Here is a 14,987-nt window from a genome sequence, read left to right as displayed (position 1 = left end):
TATGAGTAATTTATTATATGATATAATGATACCATGTTGTAATTTTTTTAAATCAAAAAGTTAGTAATACAAAGAATAATTTATATACGAGTTAGTACAAATTTTTACGACTTTCGGTTTCATTTTGTGGATCACGTTGACGTTTTATGAAAGTTTTATTTATTTACTGCCTAATTATTTCAACTAAAGTAACGATGATTTCAAAAACATTAAGAACAATAATAATGGGTCCTCCGGGATCAGGAAAGGGCACAATATCGTCGAGAATTATCAAAGATTTTAACTTAAAACACTTATCAAGTGGCGACCTCTTGAGATCCCAGATTCTTAACAAGACTAGTACGCTACTAGAGTATTACGAAACATACATAACATAGCTAACATTTTGTTGATGTCTTGCTTGTTTTTGAAGGATTTTGTCATAGCGGGAAACTAGAACTTCATTCTCCAACATTTTTCTTTACAGAGGAAGGTTTACAAGCCAAAACATTCATTGACAAAGGTCAGCTGGTCCCCGACAAGGTTATGGTTCAGCTCATTCTAAATGAGCTACATAAACTGAAGCAGGATAGTTGGCTTCTTGATGGTGAGTATATTTTGAGGATAAGGTAAATGTTACGATTCTAGAGTTAATGTACATTGTTTCTAATGACCAGTGACGCAGTATGAAATTTGTTGAATGAAGGTTTTCCTAGGACTGTGCCACAGGCCGAGGCTCTACACACTAAAGAACCAGCTGATGTTGTGATAAACCTTAATGTTCCCTTTGACATCATCATGCAGAGACTGACGGGCAGGTGGACACATGCTGCCAGTGGCAGAATTTACAATACAGAGTTCAATCCCCCTAAAATCCCAGTAAGTAATTTAGTTGTCTTGCACAGTTCTTCTAATCCTAAAAAGGGGCATTGTAACATTTGTTAAGCGCTGTATGATATCATTTTTAAGCCCTTCAGGATTACCTAGTAAAGTGCAACTCTAGAACAAAGACCTATTTGGTGTCTGAATAGCGTAGTGGTTAACGCACTTGCTTCTCACCGCTGTGACCAGAGTTTGATCCCTGTGATCAGCAGTGGTTGTATGTGAGAGAGTATGGTGGTAGTCCACTTGGACACAGGTTTCCTCTGGGTACTCAGATTTCGTCCCACTAAATGACCCCCTAGCACCAACATCTGTGCAAGTCGGTAAAATATCTAAAATATAGTTAATGTTCATTGTTGTTGTGTAGGACTTTAAAGGGACTGGTGCATGATTTTCGAAACAAATATTTTTCATTTTTTATGTTAAAATTTAAAATTGTAACTCATTTAATGTTCACAACCAAAATTTGGACCGTCTCAATGCAAGGATGAGAGCAGTATTTTAGCTTTGATTCTGTGTTATGTAAACAAAGACTCGAGTCTTTTCATCTAAACAAACAAACCAGTGAAACGTAAATTTTGTAATTTAAAGAATCTTCAATTTGTACAATCACAAATTTTAACTTTTAAAGGACACATTTTACCTAAATTATACTTGAGATGTGATATAAATAATATGCAGGGGATGTATGCAAATGCCCGTAGCTGTGTCCGCATTGGTGATGGCTACAGTGAGGAGTTTGCTGTGAGGGTCGGAGTCCATCAGGGGTCAGTACTCAGCCCTCTGCTTTTCATCATCGTACTTGAGGCTCTTTCACGCGAATTTCGCACCGGTGTTCCATGGGAGGATCTGTATGCAGATGATCTGGTTATCATTACTGACTTGTTGAATGAATGTGTCAAGAGGCTTCTGACTTGGAAAGAAGCTATGGAAAGGAAAGGACTGAGAGTGAATGCAGGCAAAACCAAGATCACGATCTGCGGTACGGGTCTTGACCTACTTCAGGACTCGGGCAGATTCCCATGTGCTGTCTGTCTTACATGTGTAGGCAGCAATAGTATTTTCTGCAATGGCTGCAAGCACTGGGTGCACAAGAAATGCACTGGGCTCGTGCGCCTGTCTGTGGACCCTGACTTCAGATGTTCAAGATGCAGAGGAACTGCTCACCCTCTTGACGGCAGGCCGTAGAGTTGTTGGACAAGTTGGTATGGACAAGTTGGAGGTTGTAGGCTCCTTCTGCTACCTCGGAGACATGCTTTCCGCAGCTGGTGGCTGTGACGTTGCAGCCACTACGTGTGTGAAGACTGCCTGGAAAAAGTTCAGGGAGCTGCTACCAGTCCTGACATCACGCCACCTGTCGTATAAGACCCGTGGTCGAGTGTATAACACCTGTGTACGGAGCGCTATGCTCCATGCCAGTGAGACCTGGGCACTGACCAAGCCAAATCTTCATCGACTACTACGCAATGACAGGGCCATGATAAGACAGATCTGTAACATCAAGCCTGAAGATATGGCCACTGTAAGTTCAACTGAATTGCTGGGGCGGCTTGGCATAGACGACCTCGACCTCATCTTAAGGGAAAGGAGACCCGCTGGTATGGCCACGTTGTCAGATTCAGCAGTGCAGTCAAGTGCGCTTTAAATATACAAGTTCCTGGGAGACGTAGAGTTGGTCGGCCAATGCTATCTTGGAGAGAGTTGACGGAGAAAGATCGTAGAGAATGGAAGCTCTCAACTGCCGACCCTCAAGACCGGAAAGAATGAAGATCTGAGGTGAGATCTGCCATGCGTGTAACCAGCCAGATACCTGGAAGGGGGCCCACTAGTGTGGACACTACCCGTGATACTGCACGGAAATAAAAAGGAACCGACAACAACAACAACTTAGATCAATATCCATTTATTTTGAAAAATTTGTAAACAATAACACACCCAAATCTTTGTTTTCAAAACAAATAATAAACTCTCTATAATGAGCTTCTGTCATGATGAATAACCTTATTTTTTTGTGAAATCTTCTAAACATATTAGACTGTATAGATTTTGATCATTTAAAATGAAAAACAAAATTTTAGGGGAAATCGTGAATCAGTCCCTTTAAGAATAAAGATTATTAATTTTTTTTTTATCTATTTATTTTATTTGGAAAAGTTTTGAAGATTAAAATTTGTGGAACCAGGCTCCCTGTGATCAGAATCCAAAAGGAGGGAGAAATCGATGCCCCCTCCCTGTTCACTATCCCCTCCTATATGGCTATTACTATAATACTATTATGTACTCTACACTACTCTTTTCTTCAAAACGTGAAGCGTATGCTGTAGTAATCTTATGTTTACTTAATTGTTACTTTTGAGGGTAAAGATGACATCACTGGTGAAGATTTAATACAGAGAGATGATGATAAACCAGAAACTGTGAAGAAGAGACTGGAAACCTATCAAGAACACACACAACCTGTACTTAACTTCTACAGGTATACACTTAACTACTACAGGTATACACACACAACCTGTACTTAACTACTACAGGTATACACTTAACTACTACAGGTATACACACACAACCTGTACTTAACTACTACAGGTATACACTTAACTACTACAGGTATACACACACAACCTGTACTTAACTACTACAGGTATACACTTAACTTTTACATTTATACACACACAACCTGAACTTAACTTCTACAGGTATACACACACAACCTGTACTTAACTACTACAGGTATACACTTAACTACTACAGGTAACATACACTTAACTACTACAGGTATACACTTAACTTCTACAAGTATACACACACAACCTGTACTTAACTACTACAGGTATACACTTAACTACTATAGGTATACACTTAACTACTACAGGTATACACTTAACTACTACAGGTATACACTTAACTACTATAGGTATACACTTAACTACTACAGGTATACACACACAACCTGTACTTAACTACTACAAGTATACACTTAACTACTACAGGTATACACACACAACCTGTACTCAACTTCTACAGGTATACACACATAACCTGTACTTAACTACTACAGGTATACACACACAACCTGTACTTAACTACTACAGGTATACACTTAACTACTACAGGTATACACTTAACTACTACAGGTATACACACACAACCTGTACTTAACTACTACAGGTATACACTTAACTACTACAGGTATACATTTAACTTCTACAGGTATACACACACAACCTGTACTTAACTTATACAGGTATACACTTAACTACTACAGGTATACACTTAACTACTACAGGTAACATACACTTAACTACTACAGGTATACACTTAACTTCTACAGGTATACACACACAACCTGTACTTAACTACTACAGGTATACACTTAACTACTACAGGTATACACACACAACCTGTACTTAACTACTACAGGTATACACTTAACTACTACAGGTATACACACACAACCTGTACTTAACTACTACAGGTATACTCTTAACTACTACAGGTATACCCACACAACCTGTACTTAACTACTACATGTATACACTTAACTACTACAGGTATACACACACAACCTGTACTTAACTACTACAGGTATACACTTAACTACTACAGGTATACACTTAACTACTACAGGTAACATACACTTAACTGCTACAGGTATACACTTAACTTCTACAAGTATACACACACAACCTGTACTTAACTACTACAGGTATACACTTAACTACTACAGGTATACATTTTGATTACCAGTATACTATTATTAACACATGAACAATACTCAATTACCTGTACACTATTATCAACACATGGACAATATTCATTATACTATTATCAACACATGGACAATATTCATTTACCAGAATACATTTACGTAGTTATAGCATACAGTACTTCATTCTCTCACCAGAGGACGCATTACACAAGCTTTACTTACACCTGTGTCAACACCTGGGAAATAATTGTAATGTAAACAATAGGAAACTGAAAGACAGAAGTTTTCAGTCAAACCCTGCTGACATTACATGCAGCTAATGTGTTTGTGTGGCATGTTTGTCTGTCTGAGTTATGTTTATTAGAGACATAGGTATAGCAATATGATGACTGGAATTACATTGGAATTTGTCTAACTCTTTCTTTACTCGACAAGTAAATTTTTCATTACCATGTGTAATATGTTATGTGAAACATTCAACTGTTGTTCCTTAACACTTCTGAAAACCTGAGTTCGTCATTTTTTTTAATGCAATATGTTGTGTATTCAGGTATTCATTGACGAGCTTAGGGAAATATAGAGAAATTCATGTGATCTAATTGAAACAACTACAGTTTCTATCAAATGAAGATATTATTTCGAAAAACCAAGCTGGAAATTGTTGAAGTCATTATTGGAAGTTACACATGGACCTTGTACAAAAGTGTTGTCCAGTCTATGCGAAAGTTTTTTGGACCACACAGGACATTCGGTCCTGTGTAATCAATGAACACACCGGACCGAACCAAATTTTGTCAGACCGAAAAACCTAATGTTAAAAAGTGAAACACGTGAAAATGCAAAACCAAGGGAATCTTATTTATTATACTAGTAATACTATACCAGGGATCCCTCCCGTATAATACTTCAGGACTCGAAATTAACATATGCCCGTCAGTCTGGTTAAAAGTCTGGCAGACTGACTGACATTTGTTTTTGTCAGTCCGATGGGACTGGTTAATTTTCTAAAGCATCATTTTGGAAAATATACTTTTGAAATTTTATACACACATTTGGCATGCTTCGATCTGAAGATATCAGACGAATCTGATTCGTAAATATAAATCCCACATTTAAGTGTTACAATATTGTCTGAGGCATATTGAGTTAAATTTCATTTTGATAACATTAACGAAATATGTTTAATTATTTCTGGAAAACTCTGTTGGACTGGTAAATTCTTCTGCGGACTGGTTGAAATTATACCCCATCATTCCAGCTGGACTGGTGACATAAAAAGTTAGCTTCAAGCCCTGTACTTTAGACAGTCCATGCGGTTTTAATCACATTCATTTACGTATTTGGATTTGTGTGCTATTTTTTACTTATAACAAACATTTAAATGACTCCGCATCAAAATAGTAAAGCTCAAAACCGGACACTGAGACATCGGACATTCCGGTCCGGTGTAAAAAATGATGCGTCGGACCTGAGGCACTGCACATCGGTCAGGTCCGACGGTCCGATGTCTTTCGCATAGACTGGTTGTCAAAGGTGTAAATGAAGCTTCAGTAGCACGCCCTCTGGTGAGAGAATGACAGCACATAATACAAGTAATACGAAATCCTTTACAGAAACTTAGGAATCCTAGAAGAATTCACAGGCAAATATTCCAATGAAATTTGGCCAAAGGTCCACAAATTTCTATCCACAAAGACTGAACCACTACAGTACACTGTGTACAAGTAACTCCTGTTTTACCGAGCTGTTGACAGTTATTTAATGTAGTTCTGCTCGTTACTGATTATTTATGATTATGGCTGTGCCATTTTTGATTGTATCCTGCAGTTACATTTGTATGAAGTATTAGGTATTTATATGAAGTTTTGATTTGTATTTAAAAAGGGACTGGTTCACAATTTTTGATAAAAATAAAGTCTCTAAAATGAGCTTCCGTGATAATGTATAACCATAATTTTTATGTTAAATCTTTTAAACACATTAAACAGTAGATTTTGATCATTAAAAGTGAAAAAGAAAATTTTGGGGGAAATCGTGAATCAGTCCCTCTAAAGCTTGTTAGTGAATGAGAAAATATGTGCCAGTTTACTGTTTAAGGAGGTATGCTACATCAGAGAAATTTGATGTAGATGAAAAGTGGAGGATATGTACAACAATATTTTGAAGTTGAAAATTTTCAAATTTACTTTATTTTGTCAAAAAATACAGTTTTAGTAGAAGGTAATCTGAAAAAAATTTAAAACCCCCGCTGGACTCGAACCTGCGACCTACAGTTCAGCAGTCGGTATTCTAACCTACTGAGCTACTCAGCTTGGTATTTAAATGAAAAAGGAAAAGTCAAATATTGCTGATATCGATTTTTTCATCCATGTTTTTAAAGGAAGTCAGCCATTATGACGATGTAGAGTACTACCTTAATTTCAAACTTGTAGGGTGTGCATCTTTGTTCCCATGTTCTCGGACATAACAATATGTGTACTGTATTGCGCTTTTTGTGCATGAAAGAATGTTCTGCCTCAGCACAATCTAAAGATAACAAATATAAGTTTAACTTGTCCCTAATTCTTAATTGTTTAATCTGTTGCTCATTAGGTGAAATTGACAAAACTAATTGTAATTCTGATCTGGTAATGATAAAATTACATACGGCATCACAAACTTAAAACCACATGAATTTCCATCTATACAATGATAATTCTATTGATTTAAAGTAATATCAACCTCATGTGACATCATAAGATTTTGCAAAATTCAATGATGTATTTAGATTTATGCATGATAGGAACTTAAAGTTTGTTGGTGTCTTTTCCAATTGTTATTGTAAAAAATCTTGTTAAATATAAAATATTTCAAAAGTCTACGTTATATATGAATAATATATGTTTCAAAATATTGAATCCATCTGCAATATCTGTTTTCATTGATTTCTTTATCATGTTCATTGTGCGACAGATTTCATTTATTTATCACAAACATTTTGTATGCTTATGTAAAGAAACAGTTTCATGAAATTGTTATGAATACTATCATATTGTTAAAACCAGTTTTTGTGAAATTTTTGATACTGCTGTTTAAAAAAAATTGCAATTTTCTGATGTTGATATGATTTTGTTTACATATGATGACCTATTATAATATATTTTATTTTATGATTTAGAGTTACTGTTAACTCTAATGGAAATAAGTATACGCTTTCAATACTTTTATGAGAATGGTGTTACCTTAAGCAAGGTCACTCCAAACTTGGACAGATATTTATGGTCCTTGGATTTTTTCATCAATATGTTCAAATTAATAAACCCTATCAACAATTCTAATGATGTGTAGCAATCCAATAAGCTAAATTTTACTCACTAGTCACGGCATAACAATTTCAGAACATCAACAATTTAAGAAATTGTTCATTGTACTTGTTTTATACCTCAGAGAGAGAGAGAGAGTGAACAGTCTTGGTGCTAGTTGTGATCTTTTTGAATTACTCGTATAATTTTCATGGTATAAATATCTACATTGATTGTGTAAAGGTGTTTTTGTTTTGTTTTTGGTAATATTGGAAAACGATGATGACACACAGTGCATGCTCATCCTGTTTTTGTGTATAGTACTGCGGATTCCTAGATATACACGAGGAATTTATTATCGTGTAATTTCACGGGAGGCATCACACGTGAAATAAATTTATTCGCTTTCATTTTTCTGTTGTTAAAATATATGTAAAAACTCTTGATTAACAGACCACTCGCGAATTAATGTTCACGCGAATTGACGTATACGAGTCATTTTGCTATATTAATAATTGTGTAAAATAAGGAATCTACAGTTTGTTTTATTGAAAAGATAATCAAACAAGAATTAAAAAATGTCCATATAAATAAAAACAAGAAGACAATTATTTTTCATGTGAATGCAAAGGTTATTAAACTAGACAAGATTTTTGTTAGAGTAAGGGGAGAGATAATTCGATAAAACAAAATGGATAAATATTCATTCCAATATGTGTATGTAAATCCAGCTGGATATTACTCATGCCATGGAATCAATGTTCTAAAACACTGATGTTTCCTTCTGATGGAAATAATTTCTGGTTCAGGGGTCATGCCTTCTGAAATGAATTTTTCATGACGAGTGTGTATTGCTTGATTATATAAAATAAGGTTATTCACTCTTATCACCTGGTTGGTTTTAGGTAAACACACAACAGGTACACATCAAATCAGGTAGATTAATTTGAATTTAAATGCTAGAACTTTCTGTTTTAGTGAAAGAAAACAATGATAATGTTTCAAATTTTATTAATTCTACACTATAATGCTAATGAAGCAATACATATATAAAGTTCGTTGTCGGAATACCTGTCCATCTACTCAAGGTTTCTTGAATCAATTCAACTCCTATGTCAAATCTCGGAAACACATGTACAATGCTAATGATCATAAACGTAATGATTTCAATAATTTCTGCCAAATATGGTCTGTTATGCTATAAGTATTCAATTACACTAATGTCCTAATATTGATTACTTGAAGGTGCACTGCAATCACTTTCTTTCTTTCCAATCTTACACCCTATAAATCTATCTTTATTTCTTTCTTTCTCTTTCTCTCTTAAAAATAGAGCTACAATGAAATTAATGAAATATTATAATAAGCAAATAATCAATCTGTGCTGACTGTAAATATACTTAGATAAGCATTTATCATATGTATACTTGTACTTTTGAAATAAGATATTATTGTATGCCTCTTCATAAAAATAAATAAATAAAAAAAATCAAATCAGGTAGATACTCCAGAACACCTGTTCCATTAAAAAAAAAAACCATATTTGTTACTCATGTTGATTGTGTATAGAAGTTGAACATTCTGATCAATGTAGAATACAATATCATGTTTTTATGCCCCCCTCCCTCCTGGAAATTTGAGGACATATAGTTATTGGTTTGTCCATCTGTCTGTCTGTAAAAACTTTAATTTTGAATGGATGGTGATAGGGCGTTCATATTTCACATGTGTATTCCTTGTGACAAGATCTTTCTTTAGATAGCAAATTTTTTTATCCTCCTGATCTTTGGGTTGGACCTACTTTTGAAAAGCTTTGACCGTGGTCGTTGCATTTGAATGATTAGTTTCAAGACTTCATATTTGACATGTCTGTATTCCTTGTGACAAGACCTTTCTTTTGTTAACAAATTTTTTTTACCTCTTGATCTTGACTTTTGAGTTTGACCTACTCTTAAAAACCTTTACTAGTAACCTTGGCCAGAACTTTTGAATGCTTAGTAGTAGGGCTTTCATATTTCACATGTATATTCCTTGTGACAAGATGGATTAAATTTTGACTACTTATATCCACGCCGTATACTCTGCATATACAGTGCGGATCTAAGAAGTCTGGTTTTAAATAGATGGGGATACAATCTGCCAGATATATGCACAATATGATTTATTTTGGTTATTAAAAAAAACTTTTTTCATCTAATTGATGAAAGTGTGGTAGATACTCTATAAATCGCAGAATATTGTAATGTGTTTTTGTGTTTCTCAAAAGAAGAGATTCGTACTGTTGCTGTCTTGTTCAAATCAGTTAATAAGTCGAGTCAAGGAATTTGTTTTGTTTTGTTATTTATGTAAAACTCAGTTAGATTTTTGAAAATATTTGATGATTGTTTTGGTAAGACACAAAATTTGTTTCAGAATGTCAAAAAAGATGCATTCAATTCAATCTTTAAAGTAAAACAAGATGTGTTTGTGAAATACAAATGCCCCCCGATAATGGCCAATTCCGAAGATGGCCAAGGTCACAAGGGCAAATATCTTGGTACCAGTAGAAAGATCTTGTCAAAAGAAATGCTCATGTACAAAAGCTCTAATATTTACCATTTACAAGTTATGACCAATGTAAAAAAAAATTAAAGTAGGTCAAATGTCAAGGTCAAAAGGTTCAATACCAACGGAAAGATCTTGTCACAAGGAATACTCATGTGAAATATCAAAGCGCTATCACTTACTGTTCAAAAGTTATTAGCAAGGTTAAAGTTTTCAAAAAAGTAGGTCAAATTCCAAGGTCTAGGGTATAAAATGTTGTTACCCACGGAAAGGTCTTGTCACAAGGAATACTCATGTGAAATATCAAGGCTCTATCTCTTATTGTTCAAAAGTTATTTGCAAGGTTAAAGTTATCAAAAAAGTAGGTCAAACTCCAAGGTCATGGGGTAAAAAATGTTGGTACCCACGGAAAGGTCTTGTCACAAGGAATGCTCATGTGAAATATCAAAGCGCTATCACTTACTGTTCAAAATTTATTAGCAAGGTTAAAGTTTTCAAAAAGTAGGTCAAACTCCAAGGTCAAGGTCACGGGGTCAAAAATGTTGGTACCCACGGAAAGGTCTTGTCACAAGGAATACTCATGTGAAATATCAAAGCGCTATCACTTACTGTTCAAAATTTATTAGCAAGGTTAAAGTTTCAGACAGAATGACAGACAGGACAAAAACAATATGCCCCCCCATCTTCGATCTCGGGGGCATAAAAATGTTTTTAATCTAAAAACCCATGGGAAGGGTGGGACCACAGTAGGGGATCAGAGTTATACATAGAAATATGTAGGGAACATCTTTACACATCTTCTCAAGAACCACTTGACCAGAAGAGTGAAGATTTACCTGAAAGCTATCTGTTATAGAGTACATTCAAATTTATTCCTGAAGATCATGGCCCCCATATATATAGGAAAATTTTCTTCTCCAGAACCACTGGGCCAATTTCCATCAAACTTGGAACAAACCCTTAGGTGAAAGGAATTAACATTTGTTGAAGTGAAGGGCCATGCGCTCTTCAAAGGGGAGATAACAAAAATGCAAAAATAGTGTGGGATCATTTAAAAATCTTCTGGCCCAGAAATGTAAAATTTACATGAAATCTTCCCAAGAAGGAGATTCTTGTTTGTAAAAATCAGGACCCCTGGAGTTAAGGTAGGGCCACAGTAGGGCATTGACGTTTTACATGTGAAGGGAACCAAACTAAATGACACAGAGTATCCTTAGATGATATTTGTTAATATGAAAGGCCATGCATATGATAATTAGTGAATGTGTAGTCAAGTTTAATGATTAAAGATAATCAATGAATTTATAGTCATTACCTTTGAAAAGGGTTTTTTTCTGAACTAAGCTGCTTGTGTAAGTATATGTTGGTAAACTTTTCTCGAGTACCAAGATATTTGGTGCCAAGCAAAGCGAGGGACCAAATCTAGTGGCAAGAGAAAAGTTTAACAATTAACATACTTAGAACATGTTTCACACAAGAAATGAAAACTCTTTGTGATCTCTTACTTATTATAACCCATCCATATTTGTGCCCTCAAGGGGAGTTTACCTGTATTTAACAGCCAGGCGAGGGTGCACAGTGAGTAGTTTTCAAGTATTATTAGGTTTTTTGTATACATTCATCCATGTTTCATGAGTGTCTACCATGTCTTTTCAAATGAACTTATTAAAATTATTCTGTTGGAAATTTTCGGGCATGATAGAAAATACTTCCATGCGTTTCCTAGATATCATTACTGAAAATGATCTTGACGAAAACAGACTAATTGGGTTACCAACAAAAATGGATCAGATATGCTGATAAAACTGTCCCTAAATTTGTTTCAAAGAAAATGTGAAATTATTTGAAGATATCATCAATTCAATTATTGTTCTCTTTAATTGAATTAATGCGCACATTAAATAAATTATTGCTCTCATCAAATGAATAATACGCGCGTCAATTCAATTATTGCTCTCATCAATTTATTTAATGCGTGCATTATATCAATTATTGCTCTCCTCAATTGAAATGTAGCGCGCATCAATTCAATTCTTAATATCATTAATTCATATGAAGAGATCATTAATTCAATTAAGGTGCGCATCAATTCAGCTGAAGAATTAATGCTATCATCAATTCAATTAATGCGCGCAATAATTCAGAATTGAAGATGTCTTTAATTATTTGAAGAGATTTTTAATTAAATTGTTGCACGCATCAAATGAATTTATGAGATCTTCAAATAATTGAAGATATCTTCAATAATTTGAGTATACGTTAATTTGGTGCTCCATAAAGATTGCTGGATGTATCCCTTGTGACAAAATTCCGAACACAAGATGGTGAGTACGTTTTATACTATTACCATGAAGTGTTAGTGATGGGGCATAAGAGATACCTCAGAGAGAGAGAGAGAGAGAGAATGAATATATTTTCAATAGATATATATTGCTTTATCAGTATGTCTGACCTTTTGTTTTTGTTGGTCGTTTTAGTATTCAATGTTCCACACTCATTCTGGTAACTGAAACACCGTATTCAGAAAGCGCGACATCCTTCTTTGATTGTTACCAATCATTGATAATTATTGGTTTATTAATTATAAATACAATTGCAGTTACCCAACCATGAAACTTGGACTGGGGTGTACCAAGTTATTCGTTCTTTCGTTCGAGGTGTGAAACATGCAGTAATGATAGTATTGCACAAGCTTATTTATTGCTAGAAACTGCTGCTCAGGTGAACGATATGGTCCATGGGCCTCTTGTTGATTTATATACATATTTTTTTTAATTCACGAAATTTGAACATTTCTTAGTTCATTTCTGGAATAATGAAGTCCAATTTAGGGATAATCAGTGAAGAATTTAACGAAACAAATCTAAGTACTAAGTTGTACATGTAGTGATCAACGTCGAAGAAAAGAGGTACACAGAAAGTGTATAAATATTGCTTATATAGGTAAATACCGATGATTTTTATCAGGATAAAGGTTTAACAAGAGCAAAGTCTAGAAAAATTGACAGGAATGAATAAACAATGGTCAAACTTATCCGGGACACGGGTTGCTGGTCTTAGTTGAAGAATATTGCCCGCCTATTTGTATTCAAATCGGATTGATCACTGTGATCCTAGTGGGTTTGTTAGCTTCCTTCTTTGTGAAATTTATTCCTTAATTTTCCTTTGACTCTTTCAATAGAAAACAAACAAAAGTAAAGCTTTTGGTTTTCTTCCCCCTGTACACTATAGGGAACTTCGGGTATGTTAAAGGTAATTTCATTCCAAATTTGTTGCAATTGACAGTAGCACAGCTTGTGACTTCGAGTGTGGAAACTTATATGTGCGTCATGTAATGTAATTCTAGATGGGTATATCATATACCTTTAACAGAGCTGCAATATTGTAGCCCTCCGATCGCGATGTTTTGTGACGTTTCTCTTTCTCTCTCTCTCTCTCTCCCCCCCCCCCCCCCACTAAAAAAGAAAGTCGGAGAGGGTTACATTATTGCAACTAACCTTAGCAACACCTTACTCTGTAGTCGGTATAATTTTATACAGTAATAGTGATAGATCTGGCGTGAAGGATGGTAGCTAGTTGTGGTTTACTTAACTAATGCTGGTAGTTGACACATGTAAAATGCACAAGTTTATAGCTTTTTCTTCTGCCCCCCCCCCCCTCCCTGTTCTTTCTTTGTGATGTATTAAATGTACAAAGAGAATTATTAGATTTATTGTAATATTTATTATAATCTTGCCCATACCACACATTTCCCTTTTGATTGAACAAACTTTTTTCGTGTTAAAGAAACGTTTACAGTATTACATTTGAATATATATATTATTACATGAAATGATTTCGTTATAGATAAATGAAGATATAATTACGATAAAACATTTTTATTTGATATGTAATGACTGTTTTATTAGGTATTACACAATCTAATGATATCGGCCTATCTATCATCACATACCAGAGACTTGTCTTGTCTGGTCAGTTATCACGGTAAATTGGAGATGTTTACGAAAGCTACGAAATCCATTATATGTAGTATCGTGTAAAAAAAAAAATCACATTTCATTCGATATTACGAGAAAAGATTTCGTTATATTATGAGATAATCATTTCGTAATTACGACGAAAAAAATGTCTCGATATTACGAAAAAGTTTCTTTATTACAAGAAAAGATCTCGTTATTATGAGAAACATCTCGAAATTACGAAAGCATATCTCGTTATTGCGCGAAAAGATCTCGTTATTACGAGATATGTAATCATCTCAAGAAAAGATTCAACAATTACGATAAAAAGTGTAGCCTATGCATAACTGAAGCGTTTGATTTGGTAAACGGGAAAATGTGAGATGTGAATTTTTTTTTATCGAAACGTTCTTTTGGGATAATGCTTTAATACTCAATTGTTTGAAATAAAAAGATACTCAAAAAGTTAACTATTTCCCTCTATGTTGCTTGGTCAGCAAATCGAAATGATTTTATTCAAAGTGTGTATGACGGTACAAATTGTCGTCTGGTGTCGCATAATTTATTTACGAATAGTACTGATAATTTTTGGTTCCGGTCCACATAAGTTTACTTCCGGTCATTGTTTCCGGG

The 14,987-nt window shown here is 34.7% G+C and overlaps 1 protein-coding gene across 1 annotated transcript; it reads left to right on the top strand.

The window, feature by feature from the left end:
- The first annotated feature begins 106 nt into the window (after window positions 1-106).
- On the top strand, window positions 107-8,093 carry LOC125671488 (GTP:AMP phosphotransferase AK3, mitochondrial-like). Its single transcript, XM_048907251.2, has 5 exons — window positions 107-339; window positions 467-586; window positions 686-858; window positions 3,219-3,337; window positions 6,184-8,093. The coding sequence occupies exons 1-5, from the start codon at window positions 147-149 to the stop codon at window positions 6,296-6,298; spliced, it is 720 nt and encodes a 239-aa protein (XP_048763208.1). The 5' UTR covers window positions 107-146; the 3' UTR covers window positions 6,299-8,093.
- Window positions 8,094-14,987: the final 6,894 nt, after the last annotated feature.

Source organism: Ostrea edulis, chromosome 4, assembly GCF_947568905.1.
Source record: "Ostrea edulis chromosome 4, xbOstEdul1.1, whole genome shotgun sequence".
NCBI lineage: Eukaryota > Metazoa > Mollusca > Bivalvia > Ostreida > Ostreidae > Ostrea > Ostrea edulis.
The sequence above is the reverse complement of the archived record's forward strand: the minus strand, read 5'-3'. Positions and strand labels throughout refer to the sequence as shown.